Genomic DNA, 20,840 nt, shown 5'->3' with positions numbered 1-20,840 from the left:
AATATGGAAAGCAGTATGGAGATTCCTTGGAAATCTGGGATTGGAACCACCTTTTGGCCCAGCTGTCCCTCTCCTCGGTCTATATCCAAAGAACTTAAAAACAGCATACTACGGGACACAGCCCTGCATTATTTCTTATGACTAAATGTGATTTGACAATTTTCTCCAAAAAATTTAAAAACTAAACCCTAAAAGTGTAACCTCCAGAGTCACTTATTAATTTAATAATTAAAATGCATCAATCATCCTAATTGGTGTACCATGCTCTGTCTTCAGACTCTTCAATCCTTGCTTTTTCTGAGAGCTCCAGGGAAGGCAGGTCAGTGGGTGGGTAGACGATTTATCTTGTGCAGAGACAATTTTCATTGGTTGTCCTGTGTTTCAACAAAATGCCCCACAGCCATAACTGTCAAGTGACACTTCACACTCTTTCCCATCTTCAGGAAAGCCGCTAGTGAAAACATCGCGAATGACCGTGGTCAACACAGAGAAGCCTGCAGTCACTGTGGATGTAGGAAGCACCATCAAAACAGTGCAGGGTGCCAATGTGACAATTAATTGCCAAGTCGCAGGTGAGAAATTCATTCCTGTACTAAATCATTCAAATTAATTGGGTCTTGGGGAAGGTTTGGAGGGTACAAAGACAAATTAGTCACAAATCCTGCTCTGGGGACTCAATGCTGGTAGGAACACTGAAGCAGGAACCTCAGTTACTCAGAAAGTGCAAAGTGCTATGAATGTTGACAGGAGGGAAGAACATTCTGTATGGGACAGATGAGTTAAAAGAGACTGAAGGGATTTTTATTAATATTATTTTAACAGATATATCATATTTTATATATTTATGGGGTACAACTTGATGCTTATAGTGCAAGGTAATTAAATCAGGCTAAGTGACATGTTCATCAGTTTGTTTCCCTGTTGTTTAAGGTGTTTTGGTTTTGCTTTTTACTCTTCCGTACTGATAGAATGTGAACGTGCGAAGATGAGGGCAAAGGGTTCCGAACAGACCATCCCTGGCCCTTAGGAAGCCTCCAGGCTGTGCAGGCACACATAAGCTTTAGTCAGGGTGGAGCCCAGAGTGCAGCCATGGTGTGGAGGCAAGGTGGGCAGCGCCCGGGAAACCATGAATGCCTGGCCAGGGAGTCCTGAGAAAGGCAGAGTGACTCTGAGGCTTCTGATGGATTGAGAAAGGAGAATAGGACAGAGGGGCAAGGTAAGAGTGAGAGAGGACCTACTGAAGAGACGAAATGCCTGTTTGCTGGCCTCTCCAGTAAAGATCAGATGAGCATGAGAGAGAGAGAGAGAGGAGGTCACAGCAAAAGGAAACCGGAGCTTACTCAAATCAGAAGTGGGCAGGAGTCGCTGAAGACAGCAGTGTGTCAGGAATTGTGATGCAGACATTCCTTTCCAGAAGGCCTTGCAGAGGCCACACAGGACCAAGATGTCACAGGGCAGTGAGCAATAGGGGACAGACGGGTGGAGATTGTGAGTAGTCCATCCCACAGTGGAATGGAGATGGGAAAGTGTCTTGTGCCAGGAGCAGCTCCAGTATCCCCGTCACTCTGCTCCTTGGCTATGCCCCACTGGCCACCCATACCCAAATTCAAGCTCCCCAGTTACATCCTGTCATTGAGTATCAAGCAGTGACATCCCCTGCTCTGGGAGTTTCTTCATCTTAGATCTCATCCCCATCATCTACCTCCAATTGTAATTTGCAATGCTAGAAGACCCATTTTATAGTAAGTAGGATGAAGATCTTACTCTGAGACATGTTGTTTCCAAAGAATAGCCAGGTCTGATTTTCTCTGAACTGTCCTAAGAGCTTTAACATATCTGAATCAGACATCTATCTTTGTAGCTGTGCATTAGTGCTTTGTAAAGCTTCCCTTGGCCGGTGCATTCAGCCTCCTCAGCAAAGCTTCTAGAACCAAATCCTTGCAGGTCTTGTATTCCCAGGTGGGGAGTAAGACAAAGTCAGTGACAGGGCTTCCCATGAATGAGCTGCCCCTCTGCAGGTATGCGTTGTACCTACAGAGCAATCATACCCACCTGACCCCTGGGACAGGCACCTCCAAGACAAACACTGTCCTGAGATATGAGGGACCTTGTGTGTCTCTTTCTGATTGCTGAGGTTGTAAAAGTATCAGAAAGGAACAAGGAGAAAAACAAGGAACTGGAAATTTGAAGGAGATTAAGAGAATCAGACCCCAGGTGAGGAGGTATTTCCATAGGGAGCCTAGAACATTAAAAGAAGCTTTGACCCATTCTTGCATTCTATCTGAGGACCCATCCCCTGGATTTCATCCAGAGACTCAGTTGGTGACCCAGAGCCCAGGTTATTGTTTACAGTTTTTGCCTAACTATGATATTATAGTATTTATTATTATTATTATTATCGATAAAATGATCCTGATTAACTAAAAATAAATCTTTGTGTTTCTGTCATTTTGCCTGTTGTTTCGACAAGATAATTGTTCAAAGCAGGTGGGAAGGAGCCTGCTTTTGGTTATACAGTGAACTTGCTGGACAAGCTGAGTCCCCAGTCAGCTACAGAGCTGCTAAATGCCAAATGGCAGAAGGAGCTACTTTCACTTTCCTGCTGTAATTGGCTTTTGTGGTCCTCTCTCTATACTTGATCCTCTCTACCAGGGGCTTAGGGACCTCCCAACTGGCTGGGCAAAATTCTCTAATCCCCAGCAACATTTGCCAGTAAATGACAATGAACTAAGCTTGAGAATGAGCAAGCCAGGCCTGGTTTTAGGCAGGGAAGGGACTCCATAAGTGCCTGCTTACAGGCTTCATGTCAGATTTACTTGTGTTCTTCCTTGGTGGTTTTTCATTGAATATCTGATCCAGGTTAGATTGGATATCTTTTAATCCAAGGAGACATGGATGAAAATGGTAGAACTTTCAGGAAGTTCACTGGAAGAAGAAAAGTTAATGAATCCACAATTATAAAACAATGTGATATGTATATACAGTTGTTGCTTTCTTATGAAATATTGAAGTAGTGAAGAAAACAGAAAAATAAAGGGTCATAAAGGAAAGAAAATAACTTGTTCAAAGTCCCACTGGCCAGACTCAACCACAGAGGACTTTGAAGCATATATCCTTAATTTTTACATTTCATCCACTTCCTTTTCACACAATAATTAACACTGTCCGTGTCATGAGCCTACTTTTAATGGATATATAATAATCTAAGAATATTGCATTATCTACCTAGACTGACTCATGTCCTCGTATCTTTGCATTGTTAGCAGTTTTTCATTAAACATCGTTCTGCACACATCTTGTGCTCTCGACTTGTTAAATATATTTCAGCAATTCTTTCCAACCCTCAAGCATAAAAAGCATTAAGCAACGAGTATGGTGGGGCTTTTTTTTTTTTTTTGAGGATGATCCAACCCATCATACCATTCTCACCCTTGTTCTCTACTTCATAAGAGTTCAGAACCTGCGTAGAAAACAAAAAATCAAGGGAGGACAGCGCATTCCTGTCATTCAGAACAGCATGCACAAAAGGCCTGAGACAGAAAGAGAATGCTGCATTTTAAAAAGTGAAATATGGCTGGTGTGAAAAAGAAGAAGGATTTAAGAGATAAGATTAACAGAACTAGTGGTGGAGACATAAATGGTTCAGGAGCCAATTATTAGGTGGTATATTACTTAGAGGAAGTTAGACTATGGAATCCTACAGTGCATTCGGGGTCACTGATTCAGACGGCTTTGTTATCTTGAACATAAGCCCGGGAGGTTATCTCTATCCTGTGAATCAGAGAGGGAGAAACAGTAGAGCATGGTTGGGCAGGTTTTCAAGGGCCACACCTAGAAGTAGCACACATTCCTACTTTTCACTTTCCTTAGACATGTGGTAACTACATGGGATGCCAGAAAATGTATCCATACTGAGTACTCAGGAAACAGAAGAAAACTGGTTTGTGAATGGCTATTAGCATCTGCCAGTCAGACTGGAGAATTGTGAAAGGCCAAAACCTTTCCAGGATGCCACAGTTCTGTAAAATAATTGCCAAAGCTGACATCTGAATTACTTTCTCTTTTCTTGCACCAAGTCACCCTCTCCCCATCAAAGAAATTTCTAGAACTTACCATGTAAAAGTACACCTTGGGATGCCCCACCTCAAGATGCTGACAAGCTGCCATGGTACAAGCAGCTTTCCAAATATAACAAATGGTCCAGTTAGCAAGAATATCCTGTCGGGGATATTTAAAAAAAAAAAAAAGAGATATTATAGCATCACGCCTCCTGGCAGCTCAGTGGAGATTAAAGGCACTAATCCTCATAATCGTATCCAGTTACAACCCATTCTGACGAGACCCATTTATTGATCCTTTCAAGCAACAGGGAGAACATTGTGTTGTTGGTAAGATACGCCACAAGGGGAGAAAGCAAACACACGTTCTTTTGGTTTCCTTTTTTTTTTTTTTTATTTATTTATTTTTTTTTTATTTTTATTTTTTTTTTATTGTGGGTTGTTCAAAACATTACAAATTTCTTGACATATCATATTCCACACTTTGATTCAAGTGGGTTATGAACTCCCACCTTCACCCCATACACAGATTGCAGAATCACATCAGTTACACATCCATTGATTTACATATTGCCATACTAGTGTCCTTTTTTTTTTTTTAAGACACAAATAATACCAGGGAATCCAGTGTGGAGCCAAGCCAAGTCACTGGTCTACAGCTTTGAACATTGTTTTATGATGGAGTGCATTTTCTACCATTTTTAAGGTGTTTCTTTCTATAGAGTGTACTGTCACCTTACAATTTAGGTGAGGGTTAGAAAAAAAAAAAAAGGAAAAGGAAAAAAAAAACTCCTGACCATGTTTTCCAGCAAGAGAAAACCAAGAAAGCCAACACTTATGGATTCTGGAACCCTCCTTCCTAACAAAAATATTATTGTTACAATGGCAGGAGAAAGACTGATTTTGAAGTAAAAAAGTGTTTCAGAATGTCATAGTTCAGAAATAAGAACACAGAAGTTTAGATATTCTCTAAAGAGGCTGTCTGGTGTCATGGCGGGATGTGCTGTAACCTGCTGAGATGGGGATTCTCTCAAAGGCATCTCCATTTGGACCCATGCTGCCATTGTGGGTTTGGATGGGAAATAGGAGGGCAGAGACTCTGCCCCCTTCTAATTACTCAGAGATCCAAACTAACGTGACTTTAGGCAGATTTCTTAATCCCTTTGAGCCCTAGTCTTCTCATCTATAAATGTAGTTAATAATATAGTACCTGCTTCATGGGATTGTTGTCTATAGTTTGGTTTACAGCAAATGTTTAGTAGATATTACTTCTCCCCATGGTGTTCAGGATACTTTTCCATAGCTCAGCACACTTGGTACCTCAAGGGAGTCTGAACATCAATATTAGGCAAGCATATTTAATACCTTTTCAAGGGATTCTGTGGCACATCCAAGGCATAGTGAAGTTTCCTAAAACGTCATTGTCACGCTGTCACCTTTCCTCCCTCTTTTCCTCTTCCTCCTCCTTTTCTTCTCCCCCCGACTCCATCTCTCATGGGGGTGGGATATACTGGGGATTGAACCCAAGGGCACTCTACATTTCAACTCCATCCCCGGCCCTTTTTATTTGGAGACAGGGTGGCCCTTAACTTGTGCTTCTCCTTCTTTCTCTTCTTTCCAAGACACTGGGATGACAGGAGTGGGCCCCTGCATCCAGCTCATCATATCAGATCTTAAGAGAAAAAGGGAAATGAGCTCTATGATGCCTCGGTTGCTTTTTCTCTTTCTTTATTCTATGTTCACAATGTCAGCCAAATGTTTCCAAATGTCTTTTAAGTGGCATTCTCTGCCTAAGGTCCACAGTCCCTGGCAGGAAGCCCCCCAAATGTGGCACCGGCACCAGTCCATCAGCAAACGCGTGATGCAGGTCTGTACTCCAGTGAGTCTGGGAGAGGTTTGCTAATGAAGACCCTGGGATGCCTGTCACTGTGTGGTTCCAGTTTTATAGAAACTGCAGGCTCCTTCCTTGTATTGTTTTCTATCCTGAACATTTTCATTTCTGCCGTGAATACCCTTGCTCTTCCTCCAGAGAAGTTTAACCTTTTCGGTACATACTTAGTCTTGTCCTCTCAAGCCAAATTTTATGGGTTCATGAGGCAAAGGGTAATACAGAGAAGGGAAAAGTCACACAACCAGTTCCTAAGGAAGCTGAGCAGCAACTCCCAGGCCTTTCTCCATCCCTGGGTTCCCTGGCTCCTTCCCCTCTCCCTCCTCTCTCCGTCTCATTTGTGCTTATTTTCTCTCTCCCCTGCATCTCTCAACCTCTGGCTACCCTGCAGGGGCCCAGGCTCAAACCCAAAGAGGACTGAGTGGTGAACAGCCCTCAGTCTCCTTCAGGATGCTTCAATGTCACACCTAGAGGAAGCTGTGGCGGATGCCTGTGGAGACCCTCACTCCTGCCCTGCGGGGAGGAGTTCGCCTTGTGTTGAGAAAACTAGAGGCTCATTTCATCCAGTTCTCTACTCTGCCTGCTTGCTCTAGAATTGTCTTAAGGAACTGTGTGCCTTCTGCCCACAGCCCTCCTCAAAAAAGGATGTCAGCAGGAAGTGCTACACCTGAGAAATTCAAGGGAAAGGAGATGAATATGAATACATAGTAGGACCCCATTTCCCCCTTCAGAAGAGAAATAACTGGAACTTTTTTTTTTTTTACCTACTTTTCAGAGGCTTTCTACTAAATACTGTGGATTTTTTTTTTTTTTTAATGTAAAATCTGAGCTCAAGGTCCAGAGTCCAAGCTGGCATGGTCAGGCATCATGAGGCTCTTGCTCTCCCTAGTGGTGCTACATTGAAAAATCAGTTTTTCTGCCCCTCATGTAGGCATCTTTAGAGATGATGCCCCTCTCACACAAGTGAGCACCAAGCATCACATCATTTAAGCTGAATTAGTGTGTGTCTCTCCTGAGGTGATATCCTGCACTATCAAGTCTCCACCCCTTTTCATTAGCCCTGCCTCTCTTCTTCCAACCAGTTTCAAGGACAGGTAACAGGTACACAGGTAACTACTTGAAGACTTCAGTGTCCCTAACAGTCGTCTGGCCAGTGAAGGCAACACTGCCCTTTGCCCCAGTGGCAAACTCCAGCCCAACTCAGAGAAAGTGCTGGACTAAAGGTCTGCCTTTTTGGTTTTTCTTGGCATTGACCCCATTTTCCAGGATTTGACTTTCTAAACATGCTCTGGAGACTTGCCCAAGAGTTGTAGGAGTAAACTTCATGAACTGGATCAGAAAGCTGGGTGATGTAAGGGATGAAGCTTTTGTCTCCTGGGAGACCTGTGAATCGATGCCATAGACTTTCAGTCTCTCTGTTCACTCAGAGCCCAGCCTCCTACAGAACCTCCCTCAAGGACCATCCAGGAGAACTTACCTTCAACGGGGGCCTGCGTACCAGCTCATCCACCACAGGGAGACTTCCCCAGGAGTTCAGGCTGTCCAGTTTTACAGAAACTGCAGGTTCCTTCCTTGTATCATTTCCAAAGACAGGCAGCCATCCCACAGCAGCACAGCCTCCCAGCTCTCACAGACCACAGACATGGGTTGTGGTGGGGGACAGACCTCTCCTTTGGACTATTTCCTGTGGTGCCACTGGTGCCCGATCTCTGTTCTCTCATTCTGAGACTATATAGGCTTCTGTGTTCGTCACCTCCCTGTCACTATAACAAAGCATCGGCAATAATCAACTTATGAAGACAAAAATTATTATTTTAGCTCACAGTTCTGGAAGTACTAGTCCATGATCGGTTGGCCTTGTTGCTTTGGACCTATGGCAGCACACCATGGTGGGAGCATGTGGCAGAGCTAAACCCATTCACTTCTTGACCAGGAAGCAGAAAAGAATGAGGAGAAGGCTGAGGTCCCCCTCCAGTGACTACAGACCTCCCCCTAAGCCTCACTTCTTAAATAGGACCACTCTGGGGACAAGCCTTTGATGCATTGCCCTTTGGAGAGCAGTCAAGATCCAAACTATAGCAGCTTCCAAAAATGCAAGCATGGTTTGTTCACAGAGTATCGGCTCTAATAAGGATCTAGCAGCTTTTATTTGTCTAGTTCAGACATATATTTTAATGTCTTATAGCCTTTAACTTTTTATTAAACATATCTATATAAGAAAGTACACATATCATAAAGATACCAAGTAAACACTCCTTACCCATCCAGCCAGATCAAGAAGCATTTCCAGTAGCCCAGCCCACGTTCCCTCTCTCAGTCACAACCCCTCTGCACCCATCCCACTTCCTTAGGGGAACCACCACCCTCACCACTCACCCTCGCTACTCATTAATGTTACCAGTTTGGGCCTTCTACTTACAGAAATGAATTCATAATATATATATTCTTATATGTGGCTTTTCTTAATAATGTGTTGTCTCATGCAGTTGTAGAGCCTTCATTTTCATGAATACATAGATTTGAGGTTTTTTTATTTTTAAAAAGTCTTTTCCAAATAATTTGGATACTTTAGCAAGTGCCCTTTACTGGCTGCCTGTTTCCTCTTCTTTTAATTGGCCTCTCTCTTCCTGCCTCATCAGTGTAGGATTTAAAAGGCAAAAGATCTGGAGAGAACTCAAAGGTCCAAGGTGTTATTTAGTTTGGCCAAAAGATACAGAAGACGCCCAGGCAGATGCTTCCTCAGAGTAGCCACAGGAGGACCAGCCAAGAGGCTGTAAACGCCTCTGCATTCACCTGAATATGTTTGGCTAATGGAATTTTTTCCCCCCCTTAGGTGTGCCTGAAGCTGAAGTCACTTGGTTCAGGAATAAAAGCAAACTGGGCTCCTCTCACCATCTGCACGAGGGCTCCTTGCTGCTCACAAATGTGTCCTCCTTGGATCAGGGCCTGTACTCCTGCAGGGCAGCTAATGTTCATGGAGAGCTGACTGAGAACACCCAGCTCCTGATCCTAGGTAAAAACCTCAAAGCTCACTGCCTTGGTGGACACCAGGAGGTAACTCTCCAACCCATCCTCCATCTCCTTGTTTTCCTGATTCCATGAAGGATGTAAAAGGCAAATTCAGTAGACCAGGGGCCAGGCAAACATGAGCTTGAACCCTGGCTCTGCCTCTTACTTACTGTGTGGCCTTGAGCAAACTCCTGCCCCTGGCTGGTCTTAGTTGCTGGAGGCCTACCAAACAAGGACTGCCCACATTGCAGGGGAAGCAGGAGTGTCAAAAAAGGTAACAGATGTAAAGCAATTAGTCTTAACTCCTGTGCTGAAGATTTCTAGAGAACCAGATGAAAACTATGAAATCCCCTCCACAGAAATATTCACATGTAAGATTTTTTACATAGTTCCAGGAAGTTCATAATCTAGGCCACATAGCCTCCACATGCATGTCCCAAATAGAGGAACCCCTAACTAAAGAGTGTAGCACAGTTCCTGGCATAAAATAGGTATTTAAAAATAAGAACAATGCTAGGGCACCATCCACCAGCTGATGTTGCTCAGCACTGAGCTCCGCCATCTTGCTTGTTTGTTCTCTAGACTAGGGACGCTCTACTGTTCTTCCTACTGAGTCTGGGGGTTAATAGAGATGTAAAAAGCTTTGGGGGTGGGGGTCTTACTCTTTAAAAACAAATTATTGGAGTATTTGTGCTTGTTTTCTCACCAAGAGAAAGCTGTCATTCTAAGGGGAAAATATGAAAAACAGTTATTTGCCACACATACATACGTAAACATACCTTATGCACTTCCTTAAGGGGAAAATAATTAGGCTTCTGTTTTCGTATCCAAAGTTGATGATAAAGCAAAGCACATCTGCCCACTCAGATTTCATGCCTTAGATGGAGGTTTTTGTCACTGGTGGCTGCATAAACCTCCAATCTTCATAGGAAGCCACAGAAAATTGGCTGAGAGAAAGAAGGATGTTATTTGTTTTGCACTGGGTTTCAGCCAGCTCTGCTGCTAGTGTGGAGCCTAGAGGCCAGGGACTATTGCCCCACACTGAGTTATGGTGCTTGTTGATGGTTTTCTCTCCCTAGTAACCCTTCCATGCTGTTTCTGCTAACAGATGAAAGTCTAAGATGGTGGCTGCTCCTGTGGTGTTGCCAGTGAGGTGTGTGTGGTCTGTGAGCCACCTACTTGGTTCCTGTTGCATCCCAACCCTAACACAGTGTGACTATGAATATAGTGTTTGAAGGGCACAAAGTCTTCCCATTTTAATCCAACGTGGTGGGGAAAAATTCACTATGAAAACTCTTAACTTCAGGACTTTTCTTTTTTTATTGATTTTTTTTAAAAAAATAAATGACAGCAGAATGCATTACAATTCTTATTATATGCATACAGCACAATTTTTCATATCTCTGGTTGTATATATAAAGTAAGTTGACACCAATTCGTGTCTTCATACATGTACTTTGGATGATGATGCCTGTCACATTCCACCATCCTTGCTAATCCCCTGCCCCTTCCTTTCCCTCCTACCCCTCTGCCCTAACTAGAATTCATCTATTCCTCCCATGCTCCCCCTCCCTACCCCATTGTAAGTCAGCCTCCTTAAGACAAACAATAATAAGTGTTGGCGAGGATGTGGGGAAAAAGGTACACTCATACATTGCTGGTGGAACTGCAAATTAGTACAGCCTATGTGGAAAGCAGTATGGAGATTCCTTGGAAATCTGGGAATGGAACCACCATATAACCTAGCTATCCCTCTCCTCGGTTTATAACCAAAAGACTTAAAAACAGCATACTATAGGGACACAGCCACATCAATGTTTATAGCGGCACAATTCACAATAGCTAAACTGTGGAGCCAAACTAGATGCCCTTCAGTGAATGAATAGATTTTAAAAAATGTTGCATATATACACAATGGGATTTTACTCAGCAATAAAAGAGAATAAAATCATGGCATTTGCAGGTAAATGGATGGCGTTGGAGAAGATAATGCTAAGTAAAGTTAGCCAATCCCAAAAAAACAAATGCTGAACGTTTTCTCTAATATAAGGACTTTTCTTGATCCAAGTCTTGGTTTCTTAATAAAAGATTGTCAGTTTTTATAGGTACATTAGAAACACAGAAGACATAACTTTTAATCAACAAAAATGTGGCTTAATTTTTTAAAGGGGGTATTATGTATAAAGCTGATGGCAATTTCTGTGACTTAATCTGTAACATAAAGTATGCAAAATAATGAGATAGAGTCTAGACGAATAAATGAATCTCCATACTACTTTCCACATTGGCTGCACCAATTTTCATTTATTCATCTAGATGAATAAATTAATTCACTGGATGAATATTCAGAGCGCTACCTCTATGTCCATGTACACTGGACTCTGGTAAGAGCTTTAGGAGAAATGTAAGAGATGGCCTCTGCCCCTGAAGCATTTAGTCTCCCTGGAAAGATGAAAATGTACATGCACCAAAAAAGAAATACCGTAGAAGCCATCAGGAGGGGCTGACATTTGACCCAAGGAGATCAGATTATCTTTGCAGATAGAACATAAACTCCCCTTTTTGCTTTTACTAATAAGCAAAGATTTCTTTAGTTTCAAGAGTGACTATTAAGGATGAAGGGAGGAAAAGAGACTAGCTTCGAGTAAACTGATAGCATTACTTCCAAAAATCATGGTATTCCAGAGTGGAAAAAGAGCTTGGAAAGGAATGCATTTTTATTGATGAGAAAACCAAGGGTCAGCAGGATTCAGTGACTTCCCAAGTTAGTGAATGACAGAGCCATATCTCAAACTGAGGATTCCTGAATCCAAGCACGGTGTTTTCCCTCTACCTAACGAAGAGGGGTTTTCCGAGTTCTATTTCATATAGGGATAAATAATCTCAGGTTCACCATTGTTTTCTCCGTATGATGGTCTTTGGCAGTCAGAGGCAGCAAGACAGAGGGATGTTTCTGAAGTAGACTCAGACACCATCAGGGAATAAAATGTAAATCTTATTTATTTACCATCCCAGACAAGTGCCTAACACATGTTATGGACCTCACTCATTCCTGTTGAAATGACCATCAATTACAAGAGCAATTCTTGTGCTTCTCATTCTACTCCACAAAGTGCTCTGAAGAAAAGAGTAGCCACTGGCCGTGGAAGTGGGCACAGTAGTGCTTCAAGAGACACAAGGAGAAGGGCAAAAGGATTCTGCTGCTTTTCCAGCAGAATCTGGATTATTCCACCACTAGGTTCAATAAATGCTTGCCTTTTTATTTGTCCAGTGGAAATGATAAGCTACTGTGTCTCCTATTTCTGTCACTTTTAACTCAGGTTATCTGACTTCTGATGACTTTAGCCCTAACTCCACTTAAGATTTTGAATGACAAGGCATCCAGTGCAAACCTCCTCCTATCCTATTTATTTGGGGGGTCCACGTGGGCATAAAATCAAGACCTCAAATTAACTTCACAACTGGATATTTTTCTTCATAGAAAAAGCCATTCATAGTGTTTTTGTGTTTCATAGTGTTCTTTTAAATAAGAAATGCCTGTGGCATATTTCTGTGTGAGGGGACAATAACAAAGTGCCTCACTCTAAAGGATGTTATGAGAATTAAATGAAAAATGAGATGAAAACTATTATCTCACAACTTGGCATATAGCGAATGCCAAAGTTATCTTTTTAAAAATGTTTCTTTATAATATGGTTTAATTTATCTGCAAAGTTATACGGACCCAATGGTGATGTGATAAAAAGTAAGGAACCCCTGAAGGTAATGTGCCTGGTTTTTATTATCTCATTATTTTAGGCATCAAATATTAAGTTTGAAATTCAGATTTGCCTTGATAAGTAGATCTCTTCCTAGGTAAAAGTGATTTTAAGAGTCAATATTAGTAATGCCTGGGGCTGGGAATGTGGTTCAGTGGTAGAGTGGTTGCCTAACTTGCACAAGACCCTGGGTTTGAACCCCAACACTGCAAAAAAATGATAATTATAATAATAGTAATTTCTGCCTTACACACACACACACACACACACATACACACACGCCTGCCACCTCTCTCTGTCCCTTAATACAGCCTGTATGCTTCAACCATCTGTCTTCTTATAGATCCCCCCCACGTCCCCACACAGTTGGAAGATATCAAGGCCTTGCTCTCAGCCACTGGACCGAACCTGCCTTCAGTGCTGACATCTCCTCTGGGAACACAGCTGGTCCTGGATCCTGGGAATTCCGCTCTCCTTGGTGAGTCCAGCCCTCTGAAACATTGGGCAAAAATCCAGGGCTGGACAGGATTTATGGATGGGTGACTACTTGCAGGTGGGAGGAGGCAGCAGTGGGGGGTGGCCAACAGGAAATCACTAAATTGCCTACAGAATCCAGACTCACCAGTGGAAACTTGGCTGAGGTTTCCTATGAGGTGAGGGCCGTTCTCAGTCTGGACCCTACAGCTTGTCTAGATTCCAATATGGTTCCTTTCTGAGTTAACTTGGGCTGATGCCACAGCTCAGATCCTCTTGATGAGGCTGACTCAGTGAACTTTGAAAAAGGTACAGCAGTAAAGGACTGCTCCTTTGTCTCCTCTCCCATTCTCCAGTACCCCTATGGCTTCCTCCTACCTAAACAGAGCTATAATCAGCTTTCAAGGACAAAGCTGCAATGTCAGCACCCTTCTACAGCCCATGATTCTGTTTGGGCCAGCCTTCTATATATAACACAGTCTGACATCAGCCCAGATGGATTCCTCAAGGCAAAACCTCCCTGGCTTTTAGCATCGGGAATCTTCACCAAATTGTTGCCTACAGGACAGGTGTCCTCTGGTAGCAGAGAGTTGTGCAAAAGCATCTGAGTCCTCTCACCAGAAGCATGGAAATGCCAAAGGAACCTTCACTCATGACCTCTGGAAATAATCAAGGTGGAGAAAGGACTTCTTTTCTCCGACAAAGTGCTGGGGGAAATGAGCCTATGAATGTTAGAGGCAGGGAGAATATGGGAAAGCTCCGTGCCTTCCTCTTGATTGTGCTATGAACCCAAAACATAACACTGCTTAAGATGAGGATTAAAAAAAAAAAAAAAGAAAGAAAAGCTTTTAACTACTTTTAAAAACAGTAAACAGTAACAACAAAGCCTGCAAAGTGTGGGAAATCTTCACACTAACTCTCTGTGACCTCAAATGTTGATAATTGTAACTAGAATTGTTCCCTTGGCTCAAAGTTTAAAGTTTCTCTACTCTTCTACCCACGAACTAACAAATAACAAAGTCAAATGGTTTTCTGATTGTATTGGTGATAACTTATCAACATGGCCAAAGAAGGACCTCATGAGTTGAGAATTAGAGCCCAAAGAAGTACCTTTAATTTTTCATTATCATCTGAAATTAGCAGAGTCCTCATAGCTTATCAGCATATGGAAAAGACTTTTGATTTCTCTGTTTCTGATGCGGAGAAAAAAATAAGACCCAAATACAGTTAACAAGTAGCCATTTTCTGTTTCCCATAACTTAGAAAAGCTTGGCCTTGAGTTTTTCCATATCACAACAATCAAAATTCATAGAAGTTTCAGATTGCATAGTTTCTTTGGCTTATAAATGGCAAACTTATTCCAAAGTAAGGGTGTGCATTATGAATTTCTTTTTAGTGATGAGTTTTAGACTCATCCCTATAAAAAATTATCATAACTATTCATCACAACCCAGTCACCAGCAACTGTTTAGTTTCAAGTTGAATAACTCTTTTTGGTCACTCAGGCGCCATTCAACATGCTGGAAAAGTTAATCTGCTCATATTTTTTTCCATGATAGCTTTACTTTCTTTTTCCTTTATTCTGGAATAATATTTTGTCTCATTTTAGCCATGGGCAATAAGAATTTATTGTGCTTTATGCTCCTGCATTCCACTACTAGTTTATGGTGCTTTGTTACCTAAGACTGGCATTTAAATTTAACAGTTAAAAGACACCTTAATATCATAGTCCATAACCAGAATGCTCCATCTGAATGAGACAGTGAGTCAGTACCCATAAAGTCCCTGAATGTAACTGCCTGGGAAAAATGGATACTTAGCAGTGAATGACGGTGTTGCATCAACACTATTACAGAACCAGGGAGATCTGCATGGAATTGTGGAGGCAAACTAGGGAGGAGAGTGATGTCAAATATCAGGACTTAGAGAAGGAGGTTATTTGAGACAGAAACACCAGAGTTTCTATGGTGTTTTGGAACTGAGCACTTAAGGATGAATGAGATTGAAATAGTCAAGAAGAAAGTGAAATGGCATTCATGGTAAAAAAAAAAAAAATACTATGCATCCTGTGCAAAATATCTTCCAATATTTGTTCAGAATCGGCCGTGGTGCTGCACTGCTATAAGGCTAAGGACAGCTGTGTGGCTGCACTGCTTTAAGGCTGAGGACAGGCAGTTAAATGGGGATAGAAACTACGCCATCAATACCAGCAAACCTCAGCTGGATTGGTCCACTCAGCAGTCCTCATGCCCTCTCCCCACCTTGAGCTCCCAGATAGTGACTCATTCTGATCTGCTAGTCCAGTTGATAATGCTGGTTACCTTGACAAGTCCTGCTTCCCTGAATGCTGAAGTATAACAGAGAAGCATGCCCACGCAAGTGTAGAATAGAAAGTAAGAGGCTTTATTGAAGGATAGCAGGTAGAACAGACTTCTCCTGGAGGATGAAGGGGATCCAAAAGGGGGAATCCATGGGATGAGGAAATCCCATCCTTTATATATTTAAGGTTTTCTTTGTCCTTCTACATTCCAGTCCTTTATCTTGCATGTGATAGGGGATGCAGGTGGGAAGGCCAAAAGGTGGGGAACAGGTGGTCTGATGGGGCAGGAGAGGAGTGATCCAGGCAGGAAGAGGCCTAGGCTGAATTGACTAGCACTTCCCCACCTGCTGGGAGTTGCTTCATTAACAGTTCTTTAGGATGGGCCAGGGCCTTGGAGACTCTAACATTTAAATCTCCCAGGTGCAGTTTCTGCTTTCCCAGACTCAAATCGGATTCCATTTTCTTTATTAGATTCGACTCCATTTTCTCTGTTAGACCCAATATCAGACGCGGTTTGCCTAACTACACTAACTATCTTTAAGTCTGGTTTCACAGTCATTCCCAGTTGGACAGGCTACCATACCTGGCTCCTAAGGGTAACCCTTTCAGACCAGAGTGTGTGCTCTAAGAAATAGGTCATAGAGACCCAAGAGGTGGTTTTTATGCAAGGTTGCTAAGAAACAGAAACAATAAGCTAAGCAGCATCAGATTATGGAGGGCCTTGATTGGTAGGCTAAAGAAGTAGATTTACTACCCTGGGAAATAGGGACAGATGTTGAGATGGTTTTTAAATAAGAAAACGATGTAGTAAAACTAATGTGCAAGATTGCATCTGACTTTCCATAGGAATAATCAATAGTAGGGGAGATTGAATGAAGAAATCCGACGTTGAGGGTAACAGGTATTCTAGACCAAAGTGGAAATATGTGGCAAAAGATGCTGTCAATCACTCTCCCACAGCCTAGGCATCCCTAATTATGATGCTCTTCTTTACTCAGTCAGGTAGAGCCTTGGGATTCATTTTAACATTCCCACCAAGCCCAGTGGCAGTTCATATACAGGATGAAAGTCATTTGCTCACTCTGTTGAGGCCAGTGAGTGGCGAGATTCAGGTGGAGGCATTTCTCCCATGTGCTAGGGTAGCCAGCTGTAACAGATTCGTGGTTCTGTGGCACATAGATGGCAACTCATGGACTTTGATTCTCCTCTTTCATGGGAGGAAGGGGAGAAAGGAGATTTGGGGGTCTTTAAAGCCCAGTTTCAGAGCTAACTCTTCTTCACTGAGACTTGAGTAGTCAGATTCCACTAGGTGAATTGATTGAATAAATGGCTACTTCAGTTATCAAACGCGCTGGCTTGGATTCCCCTTTAAGTCTTTTGACTAGGCAACACAGGCATGCACCCTTCTGGGCCTGAGACTTCATAACCATAAAATGGAAATGAGGCTTAAGTGGAAGATGCCCAGTGGGGCCTTAGCCGCACAGAGTGGACCCACCCTCACTGGATCCCTGGATCCATTCTCCTAGGCAAGAGAAGTGCTTTTTTTTGGGGGGGGGGGTCTTATTTACAGTGATCTTCCCCCCCACCCCAAACAGAGGTCAAAACTGTCAGCTGCTCTGGAGAGCAAGGCCCATGCCACCATCTTTGGTGGTCAAGGCCTAAACCAACACTGCCCAGGGCTCCATTTTTACAGGCGCAGCATCTCAGGCCTCCCTAAAGCTCCTGAACCTTTTTTCAGCCTTCAGTTAAATATTGGTTTTGGCTACCAAGGTCTAAGTCTATGATTTCTTATAGTATTCATTTATAGGGTATTAGCATCGATTTTTTTTTAAATGACTTTATTTTTATTATAAGAGCAATACATCTTCATTGTACAACAATTAAAAATACAAGTGAGAAGAAGAAAATGAAAATTATCTATAATTAACTAACCCTGAGAGAAGCAGTGCAAATCCCTTTTTCCTAGACATTAATATATACATTTTATATTTTTTACCTAAAATGAAATGTACTCTCTATACTGCTTGTACATTTTTTCACTTACAGAAATATAGCAAAATTTTCCATGTCTCTTAATGTTTTTCTACGGTTTCACATTTAATGGCTGCATTGGCAGGAGATATCATGTTTTATTCAACAAGTTCTCTAGACTTGGATTTTTAGGTTGTTTGCAATCTGTTGTTAGTATTTTTAAAATAGATATGGTAAAAATTCTTATTTCTAAGTCTGGGTGTGATTCTTGTTTACTCAAGATCAATTCCCAAGAAGTAGGATTACTGTGTCAAATGCTTTGTATAATTTTGGGTTTTGTTGAATGTTGTCAAATTACCATCCAACAAAGTTTTTCTGTTGGTTTGTTTGTTTTGGTTCTGGGGATTGAACCCAGGGGTACTTTACCACTGAGTCATATCCCCAACCTTTTTTATTTTTCACTTTGAGACAGATTCTTGATAAGTTGCTTAGGGCCTCACTAAGTTGCTGAGACTGGCTTTGAACTTGCGATCATCCTACCTCAGCCTTTCAAGTCACTAGGATTACAGGCATTTGCCACAACACCCTGTTCCAATAAAGTTTTATCCACTTGTATGCTCCTCAGAACTGTATGAAAGATTCCATTCCTCCAAACGTTATCAACTCTAAATATGGCCAAGAGTCTTTACATGTAGCATTTTAACTAATTTATTATATATGACAGCAGAATGCTTTACAATTCATATTACACTCATAGAGCACATTTTTCATATCTTTGTTCTATACAAAGTATATCACACTATTCGTGTCTTCATATATGTACTTAGGGTAATGATGTCCATCTCATTCCACCATTTTTTTGAATCCCCTTGCCCCCTCCTTCACCTCCTTCCCCTTTGCCCTATCTAGAGTTCATCTAATCTTCCCATGCTCCCCCCACCAACCCCACTGTGAATCAGCCTCCTTATGTCAGAGAAAACATTGGGCATTTGTTTTTTGGGGATTGGCTAACTTCACTTAGCATTATGTTCTCCAATGCCATCCATTTACCTGCAAATGCCACGATTTTATTCTCTTTTATTGCTGAGTAATATTCCATTGTGTATATATGCCACATTTTTTTATCCATTCATCTACTGAAGAGCATCTAGGTTGGTTCTACAGTTTAGCTATTGTGAATTGTGCTGCTATAAACATTGATGTGGTTGTGTCCCTGTAGTATGCTGTTTTTAAGTCCTTTGGGTATATACCAAGGGGTGGGATAGCTGGATCAAATGGTGGTTCCATTCCCAGTTTTCCAAAGAATCTCCATACTGCTTTCCAGATTGGCTGTACCAACTTGCAGTTCCACCAGCAGTGTATGAGTGTACCTTTTTTCCCCACATCCTTGCCAACACTTATTGTTGTTTGTATTCTTAATAGCTGCCATTCTGACTGGAGTGAGATGAAATCTTAGAGTAGTTTTGATTTGCATTTCTCTAATTGCTAGAGATGTTGAACATTTTTTCATATATTTGTTGATTGATTGTATATCTTCTTTTGAGAGGTGTCTGTTCAGTTCTTGGCACAATTATTGATTGGGCTATTTGGGGTTTTTTGGTGTTTAATTTTTTGAGTTCTTTATATACCCTAGAGATTAGTGCTCCATCTGATAAGCAAGTACTAAAAATTTGTTTCCATTCTGGAGGCTCTCTATTCACTTCACTGATTGTTTCTTTTGCTGAAAAGAAGCTTTTGAGTTTGAATCCGTCTCATTTATTGATTCTTAATTTTAATTCTTGCACTATAGGAGTCTTATTAAGGAAGTTGGGGAGATGATATGATGGAGATTTGGGCCTACATTTTCTTCTAATAGGTATAGTGTCTCTAATTTAATTCCAAGGTTTTGGTCCACTTTGAGTTGAGTTTTGTGCATGGTGAGAGATAGGGGTTTAATTTCATTTTGTTGCATATGGATTTCCAATTTTCCCAGCACCATTTGTGAAGAGGCTATCTTTTCTCCAATGTTTGTTTTTGGTGCCTTTGTCTAATATAAGATAACTTTAATTATGTGGGTTAATCTCTGTGTCCTCCATTTTATACCATTGGCCTACCAGTCTATTTTGGTGCCAATACCATGCTGGTTTTGTTAATATTGCTCTATAGTGTAGTTTAAGGTCTGGTATAGTGATGGTACCTGCTTCACTCTTCTTGCTAAGAATTGCTTTAGCTATTCTGAGTCTCTTATTTTTCCAGATGAATTTCATGACTGCCTTTTCTATTTTGATGAGGAATATCATTGGGATTTTGATTGGAATTGTATTAAATCTACATAGTGCTTTTGGTAGTATGATCATTTTGACAATATTAATTCTGCCAAGAACAAGTGAGATCTTTCCATCTTCTAAGGTCCTCCTTAATTTCTTTCTTTTTTTTTAAAGAGAGAGAGAGAGAGAGAGAATATTTTAATATTTATTTTTTAGTTATCGGTGGACACAACATCTTTGTTTGTATGTGGTGCTGAGGATCGAACCCGGGCCGCATGCATGCCAGGCGAGCGCACTACCGCTTGAGCCACATCCCCAGCCCTAATTTCTTTCTTTAGTGTTCTATATTTTTCATTGTACAGGTCTTTCACCTCTTTTGATTGGTTGATATCCAAGTATTTTCTTTTTCTTTTTTTTTTTTTTTTGAGGCTATTGTAAATGGGGTAGTTTTCCTCGTTTCCCTTTCAGAGGATTTGTCACTGATATATAGAAATGCCTTTGATTTATGAGTGTTGATTTTGTATCCTGCTATTTTGCTGAATTTTTTCCTAGTTCTATAAGTTTTCTGGTGGAATTTTTTTGGTTTTCTAGGTATACAATCATATTGTCAGCAAATAATGCTGATTTGAGTTCTTCTTTACCTATCCATGTCCCTTTAATTTCTTTGTCTGTCTAATTGCTCTGGCCAGTGTTTCAAGAACTATGTTAAATAGAAGTGGTGAAAGATGGCATCCCTGTCTTATTCTAGTTTTTAGATGGAATGCCTTCAATTTTTCTCCATTTAGAAAGACGTTGGCCTGGGGCTTAGCATATATAGCTTTTATGATGTTGAGATATGTTCCTATCCCTAGTTTTTCTAATGTTTTGAACATGAATGGGTACTTTGTCAAATGCTTTTTCTGAATCTATTGAGATGATCATATGATTCTTATCTTTAAGTCTATTGATATGATGAATTACATTTATTGATTTTTGTATGTCGAACCAACCTTGCATTCCTAGGATGAATTCCTCTTGATCATGGTGCACTACCTTTTTGGTGCGTTTTTGTATTCAATTTGCCAGAATTTTATTGAGAATTTTTGCATCTATGTTAATTAAAGATATTGGCCTGAA

The 20,840-nt window shown here is 41.3% G+C and overlaps 1 protein-coding gene across 4 annotated transcripts in view; it reads left to right on the top strand.

Annotated features, from left to right (window-relative positions):
- The window catches only part of Adamtsl1 (ADAMTS like 1), a 905,649-nt gene that overhangs the window by 838,604 nt on the left and 46,205 nt on the right, over nt 1-20,840 (top strand). For all 4 annotated transcript variants that reach the window (XM_048783907.1, XM_048783906.1, XM_048783909.1 and 1 more), the window contains 3 exons: nt 444-572; nt 8,780-8,959; nt 13,057-13,191. In XM_048783907.1, the coding sequence (XP_048639864.1) occupies nt 444-572; nt 8,780-8,959; nt 13,057-13,191 (444 nt within the window). The remainder of the gene's footprint in view (nt 1-443; nt 573-8,779; nt 8,960-13,056; nt 13,192-20,840) is intronic.

The sequence above is a fragment of the Marmota marmota genome, unplaced genomic scaffold, assembly GCF_001458135.2.
Source record: "Marmota marmota marmota unplaced genomic scaffold, marMar, whole genome shotgun sequence".
Classification (NCBI taxonomy): Eukaryota; Metazoa; Chordata; class Mammalia; order Rodentia; family Sciuridae; genus Marmota; species Marmota marmota.
The sequence above is the reverse complement of the archived record's forward strand: the minus strand, read 5'-3'. Positions and strand labels throughout refer to the sequence as shown.